This window comes from Aulonocara sp. 'chitande type north' Nkhata Bay, linkage group LG15 (genome assembly GCF_057382095.1).
Source record: "Aulonocara sp. 'chitande type north' Nkhata Bay isolate Kocher_YH1m ecotype deep benthic linkage group LG15, A_spYH_male_GT1.1, whole genome shotgun sequence".
Classification (NCBI taxonomy): domain Eukaryota; kingdom Metazoa; phylum Chordata; class Actinopteri; order Cichliformes; family Cichlidae; genus Aulonocara; species Aulonocara sp. 'chitande type north' Nkhata Bay.
In genome coordinates, this window is record NC_141358.1 from 17,952,259 (window position 1) to 17,973,392 (window position 21,134).

The following is a 21,134-nucleotide window of genomic DNA, read 5'->3' on the forward strand; positions in this document are numbered from 1 at the left end:
TAGCAAAACACCTGAGGAAATGTGAGGAAACAGATGAGCAAAAAAAAAAAAAAAAGAGTGGATCCTTTATCATCATGGTGAATAAAGAAATTGCTTCTTACCTTTTTAATCAACCTCTAGCAGCAGAATAAAAACAAAAAAGAAGATGGCCATAAGCAGCAATAACTAAACCAGGTCTGCACAAGCAAGGTTCTGGCATTCATGGAGTCAGCTCACATTTAAATGAATTAATTAAATCAAACTCAAAGATTCATACGTACACGCACGAGAAGGTTCTTGTTAATTTCTAAAGGTCCTGCTTTAATGTAATTAGCAAATTTGGCCTTAAACTGCAAAATGTTAAAACAGTTTAGCTCACACGTGTATTGAAAGTCGTATTATCAGAGCTGTAAACAGACACTTTCTTCTCACCTACAGTACATTTAGAGTATCCACTCGGATTTAACATTTCTTTACAGTTCAAACAATGATTAGGCCCTGCATCCACTCAAGCAATGCATAGAGGTTCCCCTCTAGTCTAGTTGTCAACATTAATTTGTATTTAATGGTAGGTTTACATTCAAATTAACTTAAAGGGAACTCCCAATGGTCCCCTGAATACGACCCTTAGCCAATTCTCATTTGGCTTCAAAGTCTCACCCAGATGGCTTGAATAAGTGAGACGAAAAAGGAAATGGAAGGTTCGATCAAAAGAAAAAGAAAAAAGAAAAAAAGGGGGGGGGGGGGGGGAGAGTATCCAGCAACAGCTGGGAGGGGATACCGAGAGAGAGCCAGCCTGTATTTCAGGCCTGCTGTCATGCTGACACATCACTGCCAGGAACTGTGACCTTTGGTGTGGTGCCCCTCCTGTGTATAAGCACTGTATCATGAATAGCTAGTACTGTTTTATGAAATTTGCTAGACAGTATTTTGTCTCGCTTACTTTGTCTCGTATTTTGTTGCAAAAGGATAAAGGGTGTGTGTGCTGTATACTTATGGATAATTGTGGTGATTTGAAGTATTTTTCTTCTAGTCAGAGATGGAAATAAAGAGGTAAAAACTGACAATGAATTGTTCATACTACCATTTATTGTCTCTGAATCTAAAGACTGCCATGCTGTTGCAGTGAGCAACATATTTCATGATTTTGAACTAATGTGGACTCCATGAATTTTTTTGAAATAACTCTATGGAGTAACGCCAACAGTTACTTTCACATCTGCAGAAATCACTTCCTGGAAAGTAAAGGTAGCGTGATTTTATCATTTTGGTGTTTTATAGAATTGATGACTAAAACAAGTTTAAGAAATCTTCGGTAAACATTTTTCTTCTCACTCCAATCTAATTTCTGAAAATGGTACAGAATAAAAGTCTAATTCATTCACACAAAATCGCCCGTACTTCTTATAACTATATATAATATAAAAGAAAAGCAGGCCCCCTTAATTCTAACGTTTCACTCATCAGGGCATTAAAAAACAAAACAAAACAAACAAACAAATCTGAGCCAAACCGGTTTCGGGTATGAAGCCAAAATGCTAAAGTAATAGGTGAAAAGCATATCCCATGTTTCAGTATCTTGTAGTAATCAACTTATATATGAGTTTCAGTGTCCTACGTTGTTGTGGACGGACTTTGGCCCCACTTTTCTTTACGATGTTGCTTCAGGTCATTGAGGTTTGTGGGAATGTGTTTATTTGTAGTTTTCTTAACATCAGCATTTCAGTGGGTTTGAGGTCTGGACTTTGCCGCCGTCTTCCTGTGTCATGACCCAATTATAGCCAACCTTTAGCTCTCAAACAGATATTCTCATATTTTACTCTACCAAACCTTTGGTAAACAGAGGACTTCATGGTTGACTTTCTTACTGCTAGGTGCCCAGGTCCTGTGACTGCAAAACAAGCCAAGATCATTACCGCTCCACCGCCATGCCTGACAGTTGGTATGAGGTGTTTTTGCTGTGCATAATGACCGAAAGGACAAGCCAAAGGACAATTTCCCAGACGCCTAGTGGTTTGTTCAGATTCAACTTTGCAAACCTAAAGGGTGCTGCCATGTTTTCATTTCTCCTGGCAACCCCTCTAAACACGGCATACTTGTTCAGTCTTTTTCTAATTGCCACATCATCAACTTTAACATGCTAACTGAGACCTGTAGAGTTTGCACAGTTTGACCTCGGGTTGACTTTGCTGAAATGTCCTTTCCTGGTTATGAGCATATGTTAAAATCCAGACCAGCAAACTATCAGAACTTCTTCTTTTACAGAGCTGGTCAAACTTGCTGAAGATCAGTTAATATGCTGTATTTGATTAGCAGTACCTGGCTGTTACTGCTTCCATAGGAATTAAAAGGGTAAGTAAGCAGGAACTAAGTTCTTTTTGTTTTGTGTTTTTTTAAGAACAGGCTTACATTAAATCCTGTAAAATCTGCCTTTCTGACCAATGACCAGCTTCTGCAACACATACTACAAGGATTTCATTTTCTACCATGCTTACTTTTTTGCTGGACGCTCATCAATTATTGACCAACTATACCTAACCTAATACCTAGAGTAACTAAGATAATCCCCACAAATATATTCTTGCTTGCATTTAAAAATGTGATGTGTATGTACAATTGCCAATACTCATTTACAATTACAAGAATTAATCACTGTCCATTTTTTCCCCAAGGCTTGCTGTAAAGCTTCTGAAGGTTTTATAGCAAACTGTGACTAATGGATCTTCCTAAATGTACAGTTAATGTCTGATCTCATATGGAATGGCCTGAGGATGGGAAAAAGCAAAGTAATCAATTTTCCAAGGAGGAGGGGAAAAAAAATTCAGCCCAGTTTAATTTGCTAAGTGCCACCTGATACATTGACTTTCATGTACATATTTAATGTGCTGTCCTTCGAATCACTGGATAACATACAGCTTAATTTGCTTTGCATTAACTTAATAAAATCACATTAAATATCATATGCATTGTGAAGTACAATGTTTGACATGTAGTTAATAATAACAATAATAATAATGAAAACATTCATCCAGTAATCTGATGCCAAACATTAAAAGTGCACTGAATAATCCTCAACAGCTGTGCATGTGAAGACTCTGAAATCAAAACTGATTTCAAGACATTTCCTCTTGTCAGTACTCTTGAAATCAATTGATGTTAGAGACCAAACCCAGAGAAAACAGAAGCACACCGAGACCACAAAGCGAGTTTCCTGCCAAAATGTGGGTTTTCTAAATTAAACAAATTAATGACCAAGGATACCACTTGTAAGCTAAATTTATGATATCTAGCAGAGATATTTCAAGTTGTAAATCAAGGCTTGAATTTAGTCCATGAAAAAACAAACGGGGATAATAAATGCTTGAGCAAATGATTAGCAGACTTTTAAGCGCTTACACACAAGGTATACAGGCAAAGACATTTTAATCATGAGCACAGTTTGACAGTACCAATGGATGTCTATTTCTAGACTACCATAAGAGCTCTGAGACAAGTTAATCAATTGTCTCTACACTAGTCTGACCACTGATGAGGAAAAAGCCTAATTTACTATCTTGAGGATGTCAATCCCCCCCAAAAAAGTGTCCTTTTAATTCTATTAATTGAAAATTCATTTAAATGTACCACCAGTGGTATAATAATGGTGGTATAAAATATACTACCTGTCTTCTAGCTACATACATGACAAATAAAGCTTTCAAGACAGTCAAGAAATAGACGTTGCTTTAAGTGAAAGCACTTAAAGTTTCAACCATTTAACTGCCAGTAAGTACGTCTGTCATGCACGCTGACAACATGATGGATGAACAAACTGATGGACCTACCCATTTTTCATGGTCAGCGCTCTAATAACACACAAATACAAATAAAAAGAATGTGTTATCGGGATGTATGGCAGTCAATTATACAAAGTTGAGAGCAAAAATTGGGAGAATTATAGTGGTGTGAGGAGGTACAGCGATTTATTAGCCTTGCTACCAGAGAGTTTGTATTCTAGCCAACATCATGTTGTCTTGCCAAACAAGGCCAGCCAACAATGCTGCACTGTTGAGCACAAAACAAATCTGCTACCCAGGCTAATAACAATGCAGTGCTGATTTTCCAGTGAGGGGAACCAAGTGGTTTACAAACTAAGACACTTAGGGAAGCATCTGTGTCAGAGGCCTATGCTGTGCAGAGCAACTAAGCACTTGGGCTATTTTGCATTAGTATTGTAAGCTTTTGTACTCAGCTTGTCTTACAAACAACTGTGATGCCCTGTAGTGGTCGGGTTCCTGTAATTGCCACAGTTGTACTGCACAATGATTCATGCTACCATCGCTTTGTCATCTCTATTCCTACAGTACCAGTGGTCTATCCAAAGTTTTAACTCATAATAATAACTGAATGCGTCACCTGAGGAATGCTTTCTAACTAAGAACAGACCATGTGTACTGAGTAGGAACAGTGACTAAAAAAATACAAACAATTACACAAGCACAACATTTTTTTGTATGTGGGTGTTTGTCCAAATTTAAATACTAGAGCACTGTTTTCTCTTTGTTTTTCCCAGAAGAAATTTAGAGTAAACAAGGGTGTATCAAGCGCTACCCATCGCCTGACCTCGCTTTATTAAATCTATAATGTGTGCTAGAAGTGCTGGGTGATGAGAATAAATGAAACATGAAATGGCTCTCTTAGAGCACAGCAGCATGAGTGAATATGGACATCTGACTGGTTTACAAACCACATCCAGCCCGCTGGAGGGCTTCCGTGCGATCGATGACACCCCCATGGCACTACAGAGAATCTGTCATATCCAATATTACTTACCTGCTCTAATAAACATGTCATGTAAGCTGGTGCAGTGATGGGAGGGAGAGGCTCACACTGTGGTGTAAATCAAGAGAGGATGTGGTGGATGCAGCAGTGCACTCACAGATAATTTCCCCCCTTTCTTTCACCCTCAGTGACCTTTATTTATCTCTTATCAGGAATGTATTACAGAGAATGAAGGGAGACAGGTTCTGCTTAGAATTCAATTACAGTTCTCAGTGTTAAAATAGTTCAGAGCATTGCTAGGTCTGGTCTGGTCTGGTCTAAATGCTACTGGGATTTGATTGAAGCTACTTATTGATTTTTACCACTGTAACTTTAAAAAGTTAAAAATCTGCTCAAGTTTCAAATATAGACACAGTTACTCAGGAGTTGTCATTAACAAATAAACCTTTTTCAGTTTGGACTGACATTTCAGGCAGCTGTGTTTGATGTCATGGTTAAAGCAAGCTTATTTCCCCCCATTCATACCACTCTGTTCTAAATTATGTTCTCAAAGTTTTACACTTTAAACCTTTCCCATAAGGAACTAAAAGCTGACCAGCTGAAAGAAAAAAAAGCTTCAATCAAAGCAAGCAAAAAAAACCAAAAACAAACATACACATTTTAATTCGAACCCCTCAGACACAACCAGACAACAAAAAAGATGTAATGACCCAAATGGGACAGTTACTTGTGTCATGTTCCTTTGTGTGCTGATGTTAATTATCACAGCTACTGTGACTATAATGACTAATGACTATAGCTAAATACTAACTGCATAAAGCATACGCAGCCATAAAACAAATATCCCGGTAGCTTTCACAAACATGGAGTTCTGTTAGTTTAGTTGGTCAGATCAGGTTCTGTTATGCCTATTAATGTCTGTCATTGACCAGCTGGATTTTCATTTGATGTTCAAAATCAGCCTTTAAATAGGTGTAAAGGTTGGAATTAGCCTTGACTGGGAGGCCTGCAAAAAATTCCAGTGTTTGAAGTGAGAAGCCCCTTGAAGTAGATTTCATGTATTTATATTTCCAGTACTTTGACTGCTCTGACTGTGAGGGCCAGCTTTTAAAGTTGATTAACTATAAATAACAATAAGGTAAATTGTGTTAGCTTGAAAAGGGAATGAAGAATATTGTTAATTTACACTGATATTATGCCTTATTAAATACCAAGACGTTTACTGTTAAGAAAAGAAAAAAAAGCTCAAGCTCATCTTACAACAGACTATTAATGATAGATTACAGACTGATTAATTTAGGTTTGTGTGCATGAATGTGTTTGTCTTGCAAGCATTTGAGTGTGTTTGTATGCATTAGATAGAGAACAAGGGGGCATCAGTGGGGAGGAGGAATGTACTCACCCCTTCGCTGCTCTGCCCAGTGTTAGCCAGCATCTCCTGCAGGGCTCGCACTGACAGTGACTGCTCCAGCACAAAGTTACAGACACAAAGGTCCGGAGGAACATACTGCATGACAGAGTAAAAGAAAAATAAAAAATTAGCGTGCAGGGAATGAGGAAAGGACAAAAGCTCAGGAGGAACAAAATCAAAGTTGGAGAATGTAGGTATTTTGAGCAAAATCAGACTCTTCTCAGTACAAAAATAAAATAAATAAATAAAAATGTGAACAAAGTTTACCCTCCTAGAATTTCCTTTCATGTCATCTGCAGGGCCTCTGCACCCAGCTTCCCTAATCTGGAGTACTTTTTTTCCAGAGATGAAAATAGGTTGATATAAAAAGAACTTGAGACTCAAAAGTTCAGAGACACAACCTTTGAAGAAACCTCGTACTGACTGTGAAACTTATTCTATAAATGTATTTAATAATTCGGATGATGTGCACCATCCAAACAAACCGCTGGCCTACATAAATGTCACAGTGTGACGTAGCTTTAATCCAAAACCAGCAACTAAATATGAGGATAAATATGATACATATGATACTGGTTAAATAGCATAGGGGCATTGAAATTACATTTGTGTATTCGATTTTAGATACAAATTTTTAACATGCGGTGTTAATATGTATGTTAACCTTACTTTGAGCTGAAATATACTGATTTATTTAAGCACATGTGATCGACATTGCAGAATTGTTTACAGAAACAAATGGTTACTGAATTAGTTGCAAGCCCTTATCTTAGACCAAATCAAGTGAAATATATAAACTCCTGGCACTCATAAATAATTCTAATAACTCACATCTTCTTTGCCATCCTGGGATTATGAGGAACTGTGCAGCCTGGAGCTACAATGACCAGTTATTAGTCTGGCTAGACCTTATTCCTCAAGGCTCAGGGTTGTTTGACTCTGTTGTAATAGGCATCAGATTTGGCTTTTAGAGTGAAGAGCACATTTGCTATGCTTCAGTTAATTTAGTAATAACTGCCTTCTATAAATTATTCAGTGATGAAAGTTTTTCAACAACAGGGCGTTATGTGGTCCTGGGATGATTGTGAAAAAAATACAAAGTTTATTCAAAAATTTCATAGCGATGGTCTTCGAGAACAAAATAAGACATTTAAAGATATATAATATGTACTCCAAATTACTTGTAGCTCAAAGGCAGTACTAAAGCTGGCCCATTCATTAGCATCTGTTTGTGAAAGTAAAAAAATATATATATACTTTGTGATTTGCTAGATGGCACTGTTGATTAACATTACACTGGCCACAAGACATGTTAAACAGTAAGTACAAAAACAAAATAGCTCTAAGTCAGTGTCTCCCAGATTTATTTCCATTTCATAACAGTCACCTTCACCCAACATGACTATCATATATCATGTCCATCTCTTTCCAGCAAAGAAGATTACAAGCAGTGATTTAAGGTACTGGGTGATTGCCCTTAGTGAGTAACACAACCGTCTGACCCTCGACCGCTCCAGTGAGGTGAGAAATGTGAGCAGAGGGGAGGGCTGCTGGGTGATAATGAGGATGGGGCTGCCGTGCAACTTAACACAAACATGCACAAGAACCTCTAAAGCCACAGGGTGTCTGTGTATGCAACCGTCTCATTGCGTCCCAAAACCAACAACCTGCACACAATTGCTGTCCACTCAGATATTTATGGTTCTCTTTACCTTCATGCACATTAGGATAAGATGTCCACATTTGCTATGTTATGAAAAAACATTTTATTAAAGGCTAGAAACCCCAAAGAACATAAAACTGAGAAAGGCTCACTTTAAAATTGAGTTTTGTCTTGACACGATGCAGCTACACCTGTGGTGTCATGCGACCTTCTACAGTGCTAACTCGCAACCTGCTGCAAACCTTGCACCTCTTATGAATTATTCACCACCAATTTTCCAATTATCATACTTCTTCCAGGCTTGGGAAGACACTCTGATCACGCCGACTGGTCTGGGCAGAGCAGACACTGTGTCTCACTGTGGTCACATTCACCTTTAGAAAGTTTCATGTCTTTCGTGCCCTCCAGAGCGAGCTTCGCTCAATAAAAATGGGTAAAATAATCCTTTAGGAACAGGATTTTCCATAAGAATACCATTTCTTATGAAAACTATTCAGAAGAGATCCAACTACAATAGTGATTCTATTGTCAAGTCACTTCATTTTATTTGATATATCTGGTCATATTTCAAAATGTAGCTTACTAATAGTCATGGTCTTTGTAAGTCTGACTATAGTATCTCATACAACAACAACCTTAAGAACCAGATTTTGTTTCTTTGTTTATAAGAATGGTGGCTAAAAAAAATAAAATAACACAAGCTTTCAATGTATCTGAAGTATTGCTTATAATATCACATATTAATGCAAACATTATATTTAAAACATTGTCTCAAAAGCCGTTGTTTCACTTTGGCCTTTTCTCTGGCACTGGTAAGCAGCCAGGCTTCGTTAGAGTCTTGGAAATGGAGGTGTCAACACCTGAGATAAGCTAGCAGACTTCGTGCAAAATCACAGCTATCGGCCTTAATTCTCGACCACATTTCACACTCAAGGAGGCCAGAAGCATTGTCACTGATCCCAAGGTGAAAGGTGCTCATGACAGTCTGTCTAGAGCTCTGCAGGTGCTGCCCTCCAGCTCAACAGTTTCAGGTGAGTGAGCAAAAATATACCCACAGGTCCAGAAAATTTATTCAAAGTCATAATGCTCAGTGGCCCAATTAAAACCTCCAATATGCACATCTCATAAAAAACACCGCAGAGCCAGGTTTGTGTGGCCATCGGATACAACTAATGGCCACTTCATTAGTTAAAGCTGTTCAACTGCTTGTTAACACAATGACATAACAACTTATTAAGCATTTAGCCAGGCGGACAGGGTCAAGGTGATCTACTAAAGTTCCAAGTGAGTATCAGAATGTAGAGGAAACTTGATTTAAGTTATTTTGAATGTATGTGGAATAGTTTTTGGCATTTCAGAATTTGGATTTTCCCATACAACGACTCCTAGGATTTTCAGAGAATGGTCAGAAAACCAGAAAATGTCCAGTGAGTAACAGTTCTCGGCTTAATTGCTCGATGATAATGTAAGACAAGAAAACTGAGATGCCAACAGAGCGCTATTGGTGTTGAACAACTGCCTGTATGATTAATCCCATTAGATGAGTTTTCTTAAACAATAAAAGAGAGAATATGTGTAATTGTGTCAGAATATTCTTATCTGAAGCAATTTCAAGAAAGCAAGCTGCTCAGATGAATATATTTGAAGACTACTGAACATTAGATATGAGGTTTTCCAAAACCTTAATATGCCGCTAAATCAAGAAAACAGCTTCTTACAGCCTCTTAAAACTTCTGGCTGTTCACTAATAACAAATTTTACTTGAATCTAGAAGCTAAACTAATCTGAAAAAATATTTAGCTTTTTTATGTTTTGATCATTCAGCTGTAATACTTGTCCCATGTTAAGTCAGAAAGTGCGAAGCAGTAATTATTCGTATAAAACTAAACTATACAAATTTATTGAAATAGTCTGTTAAATTAATGATAAAGAATACACCTTTCAAAGAATGGATGAAAACCTCTGTTGTTTGAAAAATAAGGGGAAAAAAAAATTATGCAGACAATAACAGCACAACCCCCTGGCAACGATCTACTGCTAAGGTAGAAAATGTACTTCCCAAGTAGTTGGCAAGTGGTTGCCAGAGGTTGCCTGCTGTTACAAAGTTAAATTGGTCACAGCACGATGCTAGTGAAACCGGACTACCGCTTGGCAAGTAGTTAGCAAGTGTTTGAAGACAAGCCAGTGTTTTCCATGTAAACTATAGATGATCATGCAGTTCACTAGCAATTAAAGCAATCAGAAAGAGGTTTTTGGGAGGGCGACAACTTTCACATATCGATAACCAGGAACCTCCAGCCACCGCATTGAAACTGGCTAGGGAATACACATTTTTCCAGGGGGTTGCTGCTTGGTTTCCAGCCCTGCGTGATGGCTCAGTCAAAATGAGACCTCAACTGCCTCGTTTCAGTGGAAAGAAAAATCCAGTAACTACACTGAAATTTTTTTTTCCTGTTGGAGACCAGTTTGAAGTAGGCGAACACTTTCAATCACAAGGCAATTGCACAGGTCAACTACTGGGAGGCAACTCTGAATATAAGTAGCTATGAATTTTAGTTTAATATGCAATCAACATATGTAAACAACATCAGATTTGCTATGCTCTTCAGTAGCACAGTAAACAAAGCTTTTGGGCATCCTCACCTTAGCTTCAGATGTTGATTCCAGGTAACATAGACGGTTTCCAAGTCCCTCGACGGCCAGGCAGAACTTACGATGCTCCTTCTGGATGGTGGCCACACTCTGGAGCACCACCTCATCGTCCTGCCAGAAGAAAAGGAGGGTTAAAGCCAAGAATGTACTTAAATTAATCCACCCAAAATAAAAACCAGATATCTTGCAGACAGTTAGGCAGGGGCAGGAGGTAGTATTTTGAACAGCATACCTACATATTTTATAACAAACAATAGCCAAAAGAATCAAGAGGGTTCTAGATGGATTTAGAAGCATATTCCAGCATAATCAAGCACAGCCAAAACTGTGGATTGTAGATAAATGTACAATGATCTTGAGACTCGTGAATAAAAAGAAAAAGAATTGTTTTTTTTTATATAAGAATACAATCTTTGTCTTTAATTTTCCTGATAGGTGTTCCACATGAGTTTTAAAAGAGAGTCTAACATCTAGCCTCTACAGGCTGGATACTTTCAGGGGTCCTTATAAATGGCAAGCACTTAGTTTTCCCAGAGTTTAAAACAAGTTCATGTGTGATAAAAGATTTCTGAAAAGCTTCAAAAGGAGATTGTATATTTTCAATGGCCAGATCAACAGCCAGTGGCGAATAAAACAGTGTCATCTGCATAGAAATATACATTACAGTTTTGGGTGGCAGAGATAATATTGTTTTTGTAGAGGGTGAATAAGAAAGGTCCCAGAATGGGTCCCTGTGGAACACCTGTATAAAGAGTAAATGGACTTGACCTGAAATCCTTGGAAGAAATTTGCTGAATTCTATCATAAAGTTATTCATTGGCAATAATAAGTAATGAGTTTTTTTCTTTGTTTTTGGCTTGGCAAGACAGTTTTGAGATTGGGGGTATTGGGGGTAATTATTCAAATCACTATTACCACATTTATGGAGTAGGAGCACCTGTGCAGGATTCAACACTTCTGGATTTTTGCCTGTACCAAGTCTTAAGTGGCTCCACAGTGCAGTGTCTTAAACATTTGCTTAACAAATGAAATATCCCTGGTCCATCTTAGGAGGAGAAACGGGTCCCTTGGGGAAGGTCAAAAAGTAGCTTGTAGCGGCTGTTAAATTAAGAATATGATTTATAGGCATTAAGGTAAAGAAAGATGGTCTTAGATTTCTTTGGGTTTAAGGTGGCCAGTTTACTGCAGACCTCCCTATGGCTTATCAAAGTAAAAGAAAAAAAATTCTAATATTATAGCTACACTTGTTATCTAACGCAACCTCTATAGCGTTAGATAACAAGTGTATATAAAATAGTCCAGCTAAAATTAATTGCAATTTAAAAGTCTTGCAAATATCTGAATTCTTAGTGATTTTCAAAAACAGAACTTTATCACTTCCTTGAAAAAGTTTCTCAAAGATGAAGTTTTAAAGTATTTCCAGAGGAATCTGGAGAACTGACCAACACTATCAACCAACACTGGAACAAAACAGGAATTTTAGAAAGATTTTCACAACAATATTCACGTAAGTTAAAGAGACGTGTAAAAGTCTGTTTCAGTAGCTCTGATTGCTGATGTTAGAACACACCATGTAGCCGTGGGATGTTCATCCAACAAACTTGGGATCTTGTTAATTATGTTGCTGACTGTTGCTCCTGCAAAACAGTAGGTTCTTACTGACTTTGAATGGATATTCCTTGTTATTAAGTCTGGTAGTACCAGCCCGATGTCCAGTATCCAGTGTCCAGTTGTTTTGGGGGTTTGGGAGCTTGCCGATGACTACTACATTAGAGCATCCCTTTTGTTCAATTCAACAGCAGAAAAGGAGATAAACTACATTAATCAAGTACTGAGGGCAACCAGTTTGAAGTGATATCATTTCTAAACCATTTACACAGATTCTGGTATCGCTGTGAAATAAAGACAGACCTCAACTCAATCAGTACAACAAATGAACATCTGTATCTGTTAGAGTGGAGAGCGGGCAGGCTCTATTTGGCAAGGCATGCACAGATATTGATTTGTTTGCGTATGCAAGTGTATAGTATGTGTGGTGTGTGCATGTCTCCTGCCAGCTCACATCCCACACTAATCTGAGCTGATGGTTGCCATGGTTCTGGCTCCCACCTCCTTCACAGCAGTATTAATTCAATAGATTTAGATACAGGCTGTACAGCAGCCACAGACTCAGGAGGCAAGATAACAGACCCTAACAATATTTCAAATAATGGCACATTGGAGCCTAAATCATAGGGAATTTGGTGTGACTGCAAAATAAAAGCCCTAGCATGGAAAATCATTTAAGTGGGGTTTTTAATTGCCGAATAATCTTGATGCATAAAGCATTCAATTTCAGCTCATACAAATCCTACAATGTAGGAGAAAATTGTCTCCAGTCGGTAATTTCACACTGCTTTATGAATAAAAATGAATTGGAAACAACTGAAAGCATGCGTCTTTCAGGAGCTATTTTCTCTAATGACAAATCTGTCAATTGTTTTAAGCAGACGTAAAATGTTAAAACAAGGTTGTAAAGGTTCAAAGTCAAGCTGTGTTTCATATTAGTCTTACTCTTTCTGGCATCTACATGTAACGTGAGGGTTCACTAGATGGTTTGGAATCTCTTTACATACATATAGGAGGTATTCATATATCAAAGATGGACCCAATGGAGTAATAGGTCTGGATTTGCATGAATCAATAGTCTGTCTGCATACTAAATACATGGCCAGAGCCAGTTTACTTACCTTTTTTAAAAAAAAAAAAAAAAAAAACATACATAAATAAAATGAACAGGAGAACGGTTCACCTGGCTGTTTCTTAAAAGTTTTCCAGTTCAATTAAACCGGTTGTTGCATACCAGGAGTCTTTACTTCCAAATTTCCACCATGAAAAAAGTGTGTCAAATGCTAGAACAGGCTCTTCAGGTAGTCTACAGCAATCAGCAGCAAATACAGTATATAAGGCAATAACAATTCCAATAAGCTTGAACATAAATATCTGGTCCTTAAACCTCAACACAGTCTGAACTCCCTTAGACAATATTTTTTGTAATTTATTTAAGTAGTCTTTTTATTTGTTCCCTGTCATGAGAACGTGATCCCACACTGCTTCAATAATGCTGAAGTCTGTGCTCTGAGGAGGCCAATCCATGACTGAGACTCTTCCGCTGTGTATTTGTTTATCCACATAAGCTGTTATTGCATAGGAAATATGGGATCTTTGTCATGCTTAAAAAAACAAAACTGTTCCCACTAATGTGCTTTTCTTATGGTGGATTACAACCTGGAATTTATTTTCTGTAGTCATACTTCAATTAATATTGAGAGAATTTCCAGCACCATTGGCTGAAATGTAACCAAATAGCTTCTTTGAAGATTTTTTTGAAGATTCAAGGAAAAAAATTGTATTTTTGTGATAAAGTGCCTAAGGACACGATTTAAAATTGGTTCTTTGCCAAGTTGTCTGTTATGTGTAAACAACACTGGTCCATCCCTTGAGTTAGGTGCATTTTTGTGCATGAATGATTCATAGGTTAGGGTTAAACAGCTTAAGAAAAACAAAAGAACAACAACAAAATAACTCCTCTGAAAATGGTCAGCTACAAAAAAACAAACAAACAAAAAAAAAAAAACCACCCAAAATCCCCCCCCCCCCCCCAAAAAAAACAACAACAACTTTTTAACCCTTTCACTTATAGTGGTCACTACAGTGGATAGCTATTCAAAGGCTGTTTTCTTGTATTTGTGTCAGTGTTGATGGTATACTTGGAAATACCAAATTCATAAGTCAAAACATATGTTGTCCACCTAAATGGATGTAAAAGAAACTCTCTGAAAAGTACATGTTAAAAAATGAAGTTCAAAAATAGTTTTGTCATGCCTAAAGATGAATAAAAAAAAAACTTAAGAAAAAAATCCTGCTTGAGGTTGTCATAATTCATGCATGAAAGGGTTAAAGACCTTCAAAAAGCTCAAGACTAGTTTGAAGAATGAAAATATACAATAAATTATCTCCTTGGAAGCAAAACATAAAGAAATGAGGGGTTGTTCAAGACTGTTGCACAGTGCAATATATATTGATGAGGGCAAACATCGCTCTTCTGGCTGCTGGTCCTGTGAAAGACTGACCAGTGACTTTAATCCTACTGAAGGCTTTGATCCACATGAGCAGCAACTGGATTAGTTGACCTTAAGTGGCAGCAAGTACATTTCACCAACTTTAAGTTTAAACACAAGAAAAGCAAATTTCTAATGCCTCACCACTACTGAAATACAGCTAAAACAATGTCAGAAATTAACCTATGACTCTCTCTCCCACCGATGTAGGAGCGGTGCTGAGCAGGATCAATGTCCACAAGGCTGCAGGCCCTGATGGCATCCCCGGGCGTGTTCTCAGAGCGTGTTCTGGGGAGCTTGCAGGAGTGCTCACAGACATATTCAATCTGTCCTTGGCCCACGCTGTGGTACCGGCCTGCTTCAAATCCACCTCCATCGTCCCGATACCCAAAAACTCCAACCCATCTTGCCTCAATGATTACCGCCCAGTAGCACTCACCCCCATCATCACTAAGTGCTTAGAGCGACTGGTCCTAGCACACTTCAAATCCTGTCTCCCCCCCACCCTGGACCCCCACCAATTCGCATACCGCCGGAACAGGAGCACAGAGGATGCAGTCTCCATCGCAATGCACTCTGTCCTCTCACACCTGGACAACAACAACACCTACGCCAGAATGCTGTTTATAGACTTCAGTTCAGCATTCAATACAATCCACCCCTCACAACTCATCAGGAAACTGACAGACCTGGGTATCAGTTCCCTCATCTGCAAATGGTTACTGGACTTCCTGACCAACCGCCCCCAACATGTCCGGCTGGATAACCGCTGCTCATCTACCATCACAATGAACACCGGTGTACCACAAGGCTGTGTGATGAGCCCTTTCCTCTACTCCCTCTTCACCCACGACTGCAGACCTGCTGATGGTTCCAACACCATCATTAAGTTTGCAGATGACACCACGGTGATTGGCCTCATCAGTGACAACGATGAGGCCGCCTACAGGGAGGAGGTGGATCGTCTGGCTGAGTGGTGCGACAGAAACAACCTGCTGCTTAACACCGAGAAGACCAAGGAGCTCATCGTGGACTACAGGAGGAATGCTGACCCACATCCACCCATCCACATTAAGGGGACGGCTGTGGAGCGTGTGAGCTGCTTCAAGTTCCTGGGAGTCCACATCTCTGAGGATCTCACCTGGACGACCAACTGCTCCAAGCTGGTCAAGAAGGCTCACCAGCGCCTCTTCTTCTTGAGGACTCTGAGGAAGAACCACCTGTCCTCAGACATCCTGGTGAACTTCTATCGCTGCACCATCGAGAGCATCCTGACCAACTGTATAACAGTCTGGTATGGGAACTGCTCTGCCTCGGACCGGAAGGCGTTGCAGAGGGTCGTGAAAACTGCCCAGCGCATCGCCATAAAAGACATCTACAGGAAGCGGTGTCTGAAAAGGGCTGGGAAAATCATCAAAGACCCCAGTCACCCATCACATGGACTCTTCACCCTCCTGCCCTCTGGGAGGTGCCACAGGAGCCTCCGGACTAAGACCACCAGGTACCGGAACAGCTTCTTCCCCACAGCTGTCAGACTCCTGAACTCTGCCTCCTGACATCTGACCCACGTTAAACTCATGGACTGAACATACACACACCCACAATGGACAACTGTACCCTCAAACACAATAATAACATGGACTGAACCACCACTCACAACCACTAGCACTTTATATAGCCTCTGTAGAAACTATCTACACCCTCACTTATCTTAACTGCACTACTGTATAGCTCTGTGTAAATAATCATTCTGTACATTCGATAATTTTTAATCCTACAACTGTTTACAACTTGCATAGTTCCCATTTCTGTATAGCTGTATATCCCAGATTCTGTAAAGTTATTTATTTCATATTCTGTATAGTTTTTCATATTTATATCCTGTTCATATCCTGTACATAGCTTGTACTCACTACAGCCTGTACATACTTATAGTTATAGAATATTCACAACATACTTCATACCGTGTACATTATAACATACCATAATAGACCCATTTCTGTAATATACTCACATATCTATATTATTGCTAATATATATTGTAATATATCTATATCACTAAAGCACTTCTGGATGGATGCAAACTGCATTTCGTTGCCCTGTACCTGTGCATGTGCAATGACAATAAAGTTGAATTCTATTCTATTCTAATGGATAAAGAAACTAACAATTGGATTTTTAAGAAGCATTTAAAAAAAAAAAAACAAAGTTGTGGTTTTAAAAATATATTTTGGTCGTTCTATATGATCCAAGTGAAACAATCCAGTGAAATGTCATGGTGAAATAAGTAGGTGGTAAAACTGGCACAGTACCGCATATGGGCATCATTTTAAAAACCCACAATCCAAGTGTGGGCTTCAGGGAGGTGATTACTGATAGCAGAAAGCATCAGTATTGCCTCAGAATCAATGCTGCAGCTTTCTTTCTAGTAGTGTGATGGAGGAAACACAGTTTGCTCTTACAGGCTACAGATGGAGAAACTCAATACGGCCACAGGATGACCCAAGACTTGTCACCTCTTTAAAATCAAGTAAATACGGCTCTTTCTTTTCAGCTGTTTGGAATTCTGGTGGCCTTGTGAAAGTAATGGGGCCTGGCACCATTACCAGCATACTATATTTACCCTAGGGTGACTTGACTATGACCAAATCACAGATGGCTTTTTAGTGAAATTTTCTGTTTGTTAGTAGGAAAAAGTTGCAATACAAGTTGAAACTCCTTCACTGAAGACTGGACAACTATTACGGATTTGTGCATATTTGAAATCAATAAAATCAGACAACCACAGTGTCTTCCAGAGCCAGCTTCACTTTGATAGTGTTGCTTTAGAACCAGAAGTGGTCAGAGTTGCACTGAGATCAGGAATCTGCATAAACTGGATGACAAACTGTCATCTGAGCAGTGTGAAGCAACAGGAGGAAGAGCAGAATGGACGATGGTTCTAAATAAAAACAACCACAGGGGACACTGTAAGGAGTGAATTTCTCCCATAAAAATCCCATCTCTATGATCAGTTTCCCAAAAGTAATGAAATGGCCATGTGTGGCCACAGCCAAGACACTTTAAGACACTTTCTGTCTGTCTCTGCACTCTTGACTTGATTCCAAGCCAGAGAATCTGGTGAATCTAAGGCAAAGTGATCCCTGTAGAAACAGCGTGACCATCTGCTAGACAGCTAAAGACCAGCATCATTACTATGTATAGGGCCCTGTCCTGTAGCAGGAGGAGGTAAATGAGGGTTGGGTGGCTGATTCCTCAGCTTTCAAGTGTAGAGCGGGAACTTGACCCTGCCCACACCGAAACCAACCCCACCCGTCCTCTGAATCCTGTGAGTTTGACACATCTCCAATCTAAAGAATACAAAATCGTTTCTTACACTGGTTAGAGATTTCCTTGTATGACCACTGGAACTGTGTTGACTCTCTATCAGACTTGCAGCATTTCCTACACTCTTTTTCTTCTTCTACTTCAATAACTGAACAGCCAGCCTGGCTCAACAGACAGCAACAGGTGGGCGTGTGTGCGCTGCCTGATGCATCCACCAACTGACACCCGAGAACTCCCCATGCTCCAGCATACCAAATAAACTCCCACAACTCGCCCGGCGCTGCCACCAATGTGAACTTGAGAAAAGGTGAATCTGTTCAATCCCTCAGTGTTTCTATTTTGATATGCAGGCTTTGCACACGTTCAGTGGAGATCAACACAGACAGGCTTTGGTGGTTAGAAATGTAAGGAAATCAAGGAAATCCCAGCACATTCGTCTCCTTGTTCACACTGCCTCAGTGGGTAGTCTGTCAAAATTGCCCTGTCTGCTCGGGAGTCATGTTTCTCATAAATGTCAGGCAGGGTGCTAAGTACAGATTGAGCTACGAGTTTTCAGTGAAGCTTAGCTAACAACATGGAGAGCAAAGCAGAAACAGTGTAGATGTGTGAGAACTACAACCTGATAAGCTTGATATACATTGATGTTGATGCCCATCTGATATGGATCTGATATCTAAGTTTCTAATATGGAAAAACAAGATTTTTTCATAAACAACTGCTTTTCAGATCTAAAAATTTCATTCATTCATGACTGATCAGTCAACTCCAAGAACTTCACTATAAGTGAGGATATTTTTCACAATCTCACAACCTTATGTTAATTTTTTTATAACCTTGAAGTGCCTTGGGTAAAAAGAAAATGATAAGAGAAAAGCCTGACAGACTGTAGTAGCAGTGAGAAATAGTACTTGAAGAAGACAGGAGTACTGAAAACCTGATAAATTAGTAATCTGACATTTTACTGTAGCTTTATGAGCATTTTTCAAAAGCCAAGATGCCCCTGAAGGTAGAAATAATCTTCTGCACTGAATGAGAGCTAATGACCCAAGTCAAAGACTCAGTGTTTCTGGTTAATGGGCGAGGTACGTCAGATTAGGCCACAGCCTGTTTTCTGCTCTGCCTCAATTTTTGTTTGAGACAAACTGAACTTTAGCAGAACAGTCAGCTGCAATGTTATATCTGTAGCTTCTCAGTCTTTAGTTGGTCTATCTTAAGGAATAAATGATGAATTGAAGCCCAATTCATTCTTGACTGTCTTGATACTTAAGGTAAAAAAAAAATCTTTAAAATTATATAAATGCTCAAATTACAGTACGCCCAACTCAAACAAAGCAAAAACAAACAAACAAAAAAACAAACAAAAAAAAACATGATGGTATAACACCATTCACACCTGAAAAGCTATTTGGCTTTAAGATTCATGAAATCGCTCCATCCTTGAATCTCACACAAGTATAAAACCTGGAATCCAGTTATTGATTTGATCTTACATTTATTTAATCTTTATTCTTGTCATGCAAAACATACTCATTACAATTAAGGTGTTTTGTTAAAAAACAAAACAAAAGACAAATAAATGACAGCATTGTCCAAGAAGGAGAAAGATGTCCTTTCATTCCAGATGTTTAATCTTCCACAGAAGTCCACAGCACTCCCTCCTGGAATAACAATTCATCATCTATACAAGTCTGTGTGTGAGCAGCAGTAGCTGTTACACTCCGTCAGTCAATGTTTTGAGTCATTAACAACAAAAGCTAGCCTCCCTTCTCCCTTTACTTATAAATCTCTTAACAAAACACACATTCAGCCTCAGAGCACAAACAAAAATCATTCAGCATAAAAAAAGTACAGAATAATTTATAGTCGCTGAGCAGTAAATTATTAGCTATGTAAATTATTAACATTTCATATTGACAGAAAGCATAATGTGTTTTTCCTAAATATAAGGGAGAAACATTGACCTTTGCAGTCATGCTTCCTGTGTAGTCACTTACTGCTCCAGCCCTCCTGTCAATTCTCAGTCATCTTGTTGTTTGACAGGCAAGTCTTGCTGTAACTCGTCTAATTTCACTTCTCTTGACAATGTGTAGCGGGGCCCTGAACTCAGTCGGTTTTGATTTAACTCTAAGTTTCACCTTTTTCTCCTCTACCATCTACTGGTCTATAAAAAAAAAAAAAACCCTGGAATTCTCACACTCGACAAATGTGTTGTTTTTCATTTATATTTAACCTTTGTTGCAGGTAGCAGCTATTTTTAAGAAAAGCTGGTCAAGATGGGGTTTCAGTTTTACAGCCCGACACAACATTAGGAAAGAGTTATACTGCACAATAACGAGTCCCAAAGTACAGAAACAAAAATCAGCAAAAACAACCAATCAGCATTCAACTTATTCAAGATAGTTTCCAATTCAATTATACCAGTTTTTAAATAAAATAAAATAAAATAAATTTAAATTCTCTTCATAGAAAGCCCAGGTCATTTTTTTAAATTCTTGAATGCATAAGTGCCATATTGGATGTAATTATATAGTTACTTTCAGCTGCTCCCTTATCACAAGGGGTCCACAGCAGGCAGCTCCGCATGTTTGACTCGACAGATGTTTTAGACCAGAGGCCCTTCCTGATGCAAACAAAAACAAAAAGATTTGTTCCCCCACCGCAGGAACCTTTTGTTTGCCAATCAAATGTGTAAACCACTATGAGTATGAGTCATATACAAGATATGAATCAATCTGTCTGTAATAATCTGCTTTAGATCCTCTACCTTTAACGCAACCCTCTCATTAAGCCAACTTTCTTCTGATTGGCTGTCTCTCACAAACCGAGGGTTTAAACAGCAGCTGGGTGGAGCAGCTGTTTACACAGCCAAAGCTGTGTGCCTGTTACTATATCACTAACATGATATAGTAACAGGAGTATAAAAAGCAAAGTCTGAAGCTTGAGTGCTCTATCCATTTTTGGTGTTTTTACATATAATGCTGAGCTTATTGTTTTAAATCTATAATAGTATTCATAGCCGTGAAAAAGAGAAGAAAAACATTATAGTTTATCTGTCAAACACTTCAAGTGGCTGAAGGTGAAAACTTTCCCCCATCTCTCTCTTTCCACTAGAGAAACAACGGATCTGTCTGGATTTAAGACATGACTGGAAGATTAATTTTAATCGCTTCTATAATATCGCTTTTACACTCAGTAAACTACAGAGGAAACTGAAGCACTTTTGTAAAATAATACTCAATTA

The 21,134-nt window shown here is 38.7% G+C and overlaps 1 protein-coding gene across 7 annotated transcripts in view; it reads right to left on the reverse strand.

Annotated features, from left to right (window-relative positions):
- The window catches only part of ryr3 (ryanodine receptor 3), a 114,271-nt gene that overhangs the window by 85,141 nt on the left and 7,996 nt on the right, over positions 1-21,134 (reverse strand). For 4 of the 7 annotated variants that reach the window (XM_086264734.1, XM_086264733.1, XM_086264735.1 and 1 more), the window contains 3 exons: positions 10,458-10,577; positions 6,143-6,247; positions 3,804-3,824 (listed from right to left, as the gene is read on the reverse strand). In XM_086264734.1, the coding sequence (XP_086120860.1) occupies positions 3,804-3,824; positions 6,143-6,247; positions 10,458-10,577 (246 nt within the window). Of the gene's footprint in view, positions 1-3,803; positions 3,825-6,142; positions 6,248-10,457; positions 10,578-21,134 lie in introns of those variants that run through there. The other 3 variants (XM_086264738.1, XM_086264736.1, XM_086264737.1) reach the window with 1 other exon arrangement.